The sequence below is a fragment of the Triticum dicoccoides genome, chromosome 5B (genome assembly GCF_002162155.2).
Source record: "Triticum dicoccoides isolate Atlit2015 ecotype Zavitan chromosome 5B, WEW_v2.0, whole genome shotgun sequence".
NCBI lineage: Eukaryota > Viridiplantae > Streptophyta > Magnoliopsida > Poales > Poaceae > Triticum > Triticum dicoccoides.
In genome coordinates, this window is record NC_041389.1 from 613449150 (window position 1) to 613455863 (window position 6714).

The 6714-nt window shown below is 46.6% G+C and overlaps 1 protein-coding gene across 1 annotated transcript; it reads left to right on the forward strand.

Annotated features, from left to right (window-relative positions):
- The first annotated feature begins 1712 nt into the window (after positions 1 to 1712).
- Positions 1713 to 2422, forward strand: LOC119306333 (protein PELPK1-like). The gene has a single exon (XM_037582581.1). The coding sequence runs from the start codon at positions 1770 to 1772 to the stop codon at positions 2247 to 2249; it is 480 nt and encodes a 159-aa protein (XP_037438478.1). The 5' UTR covers positions 1713 to 1769; the 3' UTR covers positions 2250 to 2422.
- The last annotated feature ends 4292 nt before the right edge of the window (positions 2423 to 6714 follow it).

A 6714-nucleotide genomic window follows, 5' to 3' on the forward strand; every position in this document is an offset into this window, starting at 1 on the left:
CGGCCGCGCGGCCAGATGAACTTCCAAGATGTGTACACGCTCCAGCAAGCGCTCAACTTCGCCCCTCTGCCTCGTCTGAACACGGCGGAAGACCGTGCGAAACACGCCGAGCGGCAACGCCGCCTCCTCGTCGCCCAGGAGGACGAGCGGGTCATGGCGGAGTGGCGCCAGCACCACCCGGAGGACGTCGCCTACGAGCAGTCCTACTGGGCAAGGCGCCGCGAGGAGGACACGTGAAGGCGCCGCGCGACGCGGTTGGACAAGCGTCGGCGGAAGGCGTTGGCGAATGCGCAGTCCGACCTCGTTGCAGCAGGTGGGCAGTCGTTCTTCACGCCGAACGATGAGCGGTGGCTGGCCATCTGGCTAACTATCTCGGACGACACCGCCGAGGATGATAGTGGTGATGATGATAGCGACTTAGAGTAGTTTTTTTAATGCAATCTATGTTTTTTATCGTTTGTTGTTTTTATTTATGCAATCTATGTTTCGGATGTAAAATACCTTTGTATCGTTTAAAATCTATGCAATCTATCTAGTTTTTTTTTAATTTCTGTTTTCTCAATGCCTACATTTCTAGTTTGTAGAACGAGCGTGCGCGCTGCATTTTAGCGCGGCTGCTGGAGCGGGCGCAGCGCGCCGCGCCAAACCAGGCGATGGGCGCGCGCTAAAGCTGTTTTTTGCGCGCGCCGCGTTCGGCGTCTGTTGGAGATGCTCTAAGACGACTCCAACGTCATCACAAACTCATTTTTTACTCTTCCCCTTCTCTCTCATCTCTTCATTGGACAAAGGGGTGAATAATTGAGCGATATGTTGGATGGCTGAGCACGAAGGACATCATGGCGGTGTGTTTCTCCTTGCCTGCGTAGCCCAACTGCCCAAGCATGTTTCTGCCAGGGTCATCCACCAAATACTCAGATGTTGGCCACCAATTTCCTCCCTTTGTTTCCACTCAAATAGTTGAGGTTGTCACGGGAGCTTACACCATCGTAAATGCACTTCGCAAAAATTTAAGTTCACAATACAACTGACGTAAGTAGTTGAACGGATGAACATGCAGGAATAAGAACGAAAACAACATTGAAATGTCATGAAATCGTCATCTCTACATCAAAACGCCCAAGTCGGCGTAAAAGACTACACAAACAACCCACTCTAAAAGGCACGTGCTAGAAAAATCAAAGGCACATGTCGATTTACCGAGCACCAAGTAATTATAACACGAATGCCACTGAAATTTGTTAACTAAGTTCACCAAATATCTGTAGTCAACCACGGATTGACTATTCAAAATCAATTAGGCTGTAGCCACTCCCTTTCTTATTTGATTTCACATTGGGGTTGGCAAGGCACGAGGGGCTCGGCAGTCGGCACACATCCCTGTGTCGTGTTTGAAATACTTGTTTATCGGAAGAAAGAGTGACGAGGAGAGGTACCACTGCAGCGTCAGCTCCTCACCTAAGCACAGAAATCTGAGGCATTCATGCATGCATGCATCCCCAGCGATCGACCGCTGCAACTAATTTCCTGCTCGATCATATAAACATATTGTCACTCTGACTAACGTAACACGTTATGGTTACCAACTCTGGTTCCGGAGAAAGTTGTGTTGCCTACCATGGCGAGTCTGGCCAACAACCAATCTAATCAGGCCATCCATCACCTGGGTATAAGTTCCAGGCATTGACCCCTGTTCTTGCATCGCAAGAGATCAGAGACATCTCGCAGTCGCTTCGCAGCAAACCACCTCAGAGAAAATCTAGGAGCTAGCCATGGCCTCCACCACGAGCTTCTTGGCCATGATCATGGCGTGCACGCTCCTCGCCAGCACGACGTGCCATGCCGCTCGCCACTTGGCCGACACCACCCCGGCGGCTGCCCCACCCGCTGCGGCTGCTGTCCCTGGCCTCCCGGCCGTGCCGACCATGCCGACGCTACCACCGATGCCGGCTGTGCCGAAGGTGCCGGCCTTGACTGTGCCACCTATGCCGACTGTGCCCACCGTGCCGCAGGTGACACTGCCGCCCATGCCGGCAGTTCCTGCGGTGCCCAAGGTGACGATGCCCCCAATGCCGGCCATCGTCGTGCCTAAGGTGACCATGGCACCGATGCCCGCTGTCGTCGTGCCTAAGGTGACGGTGCCGCCGATGCCCGCCATTCCTTCCGTGCCCAAGATGACGCTGCCGCCGATGCCTTCTATACCGACCGTCAACGTCCCTATGCCGTTCCTGGCGCCTCCTCCATCAACTTAGGAGTGCCACGTGCATGGTGACGCATGCACCATGTCGACGGTCACAAGCTCTCATGTTCCAGTGGCTACATCACTTGTTGCTCATTGAAGTATTTGTTTTCGTATTGTATGCTTTACATTTCAATTCAGTTGTTATTTATTGTGTGTTGATATTAAAGGGGTGTTCTTGTCCTAGTATATATGCGGCATTTTAATTTATTTACATGTTATTTATACCTCTATACCTATATACCTAATAATAAATGGCATTGCTTCTTGCGGCATGTCACATGAATTGCGTCCAAACATGCAAAATATTACTCAACAATGCCATAAAAAAGTTTCACGCAAGGGAATCCCCCGTCTGGGCCTGCCCATGCAGTAAGGACCTCCTATACTACGCACTATTCACGCTGTGAGAAGATGTAGCGCCCCCGTTAGGTCCAACCCATGTCCGGGCGACCTGTTTTTCAAATTTTCTTTTTTTCCTTTTTTTATTTCCTACTGTAAATAATTTGGGACGTCAAAAAAGTTCCAAAAATTTTAAAAATAAAAATTTTGAAATAAAATGTAATAATTAATAAAATGTTTGTGGATTCAAAAAGTGCTCGTGATTTTATAAAGAAAATGTTTTGCTTATTAAAAAATGTCCAAAATTTTGAAAAAAAGTGTTGGGGAAATCAAAAAATGTTCATGTTTTTTTAAAAACAAGTGCATTAAAAACTGTTAACGAAATTGAAAAAAGTCACCAATTCAAAAATTGTCATGAATGGAAAAATATCCTGAAATTTCAAGAATTTATCGTGACTTATAAAATAGTTTATTCATTCATAAGACATTCGCTCATTCAAAAAATAGTATGCATTTAAAAATCGTTAAATCAAAAAAATGTTCGTTGAATCTAGATTCGCGGATTCTAGAAACGCCCGGTTGCTCCCCATGTCTGATACAGTCCCTGTGCATCCCACGCTCGCTAGCAGACTGAAAATATTGTAAACATACATCCCTCCGTCGTGTAAACTCTTTAGCTCCTAGCTCCCTTTTGGTAGTACAACAAATGGTTTTCTTTAAGATACTAGCAAAAGGCCCATGCGTTGCACGGAATATTAAGATGCATTTATACGAGTTGTTTATCTTGTGGGAGACGAAGATGAACGAGGAAAAGCCTTATCTGCAAATGTGAAGATGGGTGCGGGTATCTTTTTATAAAATTGTCATAGTTTGCTTTCTATCCATCACATATAGATCGGATGGTCTACATTGCAGGATGGCAGGCACAAAATCATCACCAACTCGGTTTTTTTATAAGAGTAGAGGTGCTTGATAAATAGGACATCTCCAACGGGAATCAGTGCGTCCAACGCCGACCCTCGAACATCCCACAACCCGCGCTGGCCGGACGGGAAGTCATCCAACGCGATCATGTATGATCCACGACACAGTTTGGACGTGTTTAAATTGGCCACCCAAACCAGAGACAAACATGGGGAAGATTTGCGCGAGTCTGGACCTCTCTGTCACGTCTGCTTCTGACCACACTAGCCACCCAAACACAAGCTTCCTCGCCCGCGCGCGTTTCCACCCGGCGTCAGCTGCCCATATTCAAGCAGTTGTAAAGCGCGTCGCTCCATGTTGAAGGCGGCTCAAGGCGGACGCGGCCTCACACCTTCTCCGCCATTGAAGCGGCACGCCGGCCGAGGGCGCTGCCCATTGCATGCCCGGCTGAATGCACCTCGTCGCACATCCAAACCCCTCCACTAAACATGCGTGAAAGCCGAGGAACAAACTCCGACCACATGTCTGTTCACAAACGGGCCGGCATTAAACGCAACATCGGGCAAGCTCCTCCCGTTCGCCCTCTATTTAAATGGGGTAGACACCGAGCAAGAATCGCAACATCAAGTTCGCCGCTCCCCATCTTCTCCTTCCAACATTTTCTTCACTCTTTCAATGGCGTCCGACGAGCATGAAAGCAGTTCTCCGGCATAAAAGTAGGCCGGGTGACTTGCTAAGCCGGCCGGATATGAGCGAGGAAGCTCGCAGCTTCACCTCCCTCCCCAAGCCCGACGGAGCTAGTTGCCGCCCCAAGTCAGCACGTGGTTCAGCAACTTGTCCCTCCAGGCTAGCTCGATGAGGAGTGGGGAGTTGCTCCACACCGACACGGGCATCATCACTGCCGTCAATGACACCACATTGTCCCGCGCCTCCCATGCTTGTGACCACGCCATGCAGGTAGAGACAGAAGCCGGGTGTGCGGAGGTCGACGAGTCGGCGGCCAGCGCATCCGCATCCGCTGCCATTATTGAGGAGAAGTAGAACACGAAAGCCGCTGTCGCTTGGGTCCCAGGAAGGCTATCGTGGAGGCACCGCCGGCGTACACAACCGGTGTCTTTCCCTCTCGCCGGCCACCGTCGTCCCCTTACCCAAGAACCAACTTTGGTCCGTGCAGCTTAGGGACCCTTCCCCTCCGGCTGAAGCATCGGGCGGCAGTTCCACTCCGATGAGCGGTGGGGAAGCAAGTCGTACATTGCGATGAAGTATATACCTCTGGGCTCATTGCTGTCGGTCATGGGGACGATAATGGAGACCCGCCGCGCCAGCCGTAAACTAGTCCGGTTTAATATTTAGTTGAAAATATGTCCAAAATGTAACCGTTTTGTCCCGTCTGTATGAAATTTGTCATGTTTATATGAAATTCGACCTTTTTTGCATGAATTTCATCTGGTTTGTTGAAAACGAGTTTGCAATGTATCCGGCTAGCATTGGATCACTAGTAGAAAAACGACCTAATGTTCAGCTCATTAGTCTCGGTTTGTAAATGAACATGCATTAATGTGACCATTAGTCTCAGTTTGAACGGCTATGCATTAGTCTTGGTTCATTTGTGACCTATAGTCCCGGTTTGTGTCACAAACCGGGACTAAAGGGGTGGTGGCAGGTTGGCGTCAGGCTGGGGCCCCATGAGCCCCTTTAGTCTCGGTTTGTGACACAATCGAAGACTAAAGGGCCAACCTATAGTCTCAGTTTGTATCACAAACCGGGACTAAAGGGGTCTAACCTTTAGTCCCGGTTGGAGACACAAACCGGGACTAAAGGGCAATTTTCAAACTCTACCCCCCTTATCACCTTTTCAGTTTTGAAAAAAAAAACAAAAGAAAATAATAAAAACTTCAAAAATTAAAATCCTTCGAGATCTAGTTATGTTACTACATCTAGTAGTTAGGGAAATTTAGAAACATAAATTTCGACATGTTTTGCAAAGAAGTGTTATGAAAAAGTAAAATGGCCATATCTTTTGCATACGATGTCAAAAAAGAGCCGCATAATATATCAAAATGTTCAGCATGAAAATCTGCATCCGATTTCGACCGCCGTACGCCGTTTTGCAAATTTTTGGAATCCTCAAATTCTTAAAGGAAAAAAAGTTATGCTCAAATTTCTGTTTTTTGAATTTTGGTTAAATCTGGTCAAACTGTGGTCAAACTACTTATTCAAGAAATATTAGTGTTACTACATAATTATTTTAGTTTTCTTGAATTTTGGTCAAACTTTGGTCAAACTATGGTCAAATCTAGTCTTATTATGATCAAAATATGGTCAAACTACTTATTGAAGAAATATTAGTGTTACTAAATAATAATTATTTTTTAGAATAATAGTTTCAAACTTACACGGTGAAACGTGTGACTTCATGCTCAAGCTAAACTCGTGAGGGTTAATAGGATTGACAGCTTACTATTGTCAGGTAAACAAAGTGCAGACTTGGAAACTAGGGGGAATAGAACTCGAAAGTTAAGCGTGCTTAGGCTGGAGTAGTGAGAGGATGGATGACCGGCCGAAAAGTTAGACGATTTAGAATGAGTGCTCCACACATGAGCAATGATGAGGGGTGATTAGAGATTAAATCATCAAATAATTCAGAAATTTGAAAACCAAAAGAAAAAAATTCAATTTTTTTAAAAAAATCAAACAAAAATATTTCAAGTAAAAAACCTTTAGTCCCGGTTGGTGTTGACTAAAGGTCCCCTAGCCCCCGGCGCAGGCTCATGCCATGTGGTGGGCCTTTGGAGGTACCGCTGCTTTGCCAGTGAAAAAATAAAATTAAGTGCACTACATTTGGTGTCCCACTTGCTTTTTTTTGCACACATCAAAATGCTTAAGCTTTCCTCCTAAAAAAATTTGGTGTGTTGGAGCATTTGCTCACGTGAGTTGAATTGGATTTCCGGTCACATGCTCACTATTCTTGTTAATATTAATGTGTCGACGTGAGTTGAATTGGCTTTGTCACATGCTCACTATTCTTGTTCATATTAATGTGTCGAAGGCGTGACAAATTATTTTCATGACCATACAAGCACGCAGTAGTGACCAAAGTTATAGAAGACATTGTGCATGTGGTGGTTGGAGGCAGTGTGCGCAGTGGTGTAGCCAGAAAAATCGGACAAGGGGGGCCGGGTATTGTTAAAGCTTGTTGGAGAGGGCCAAAC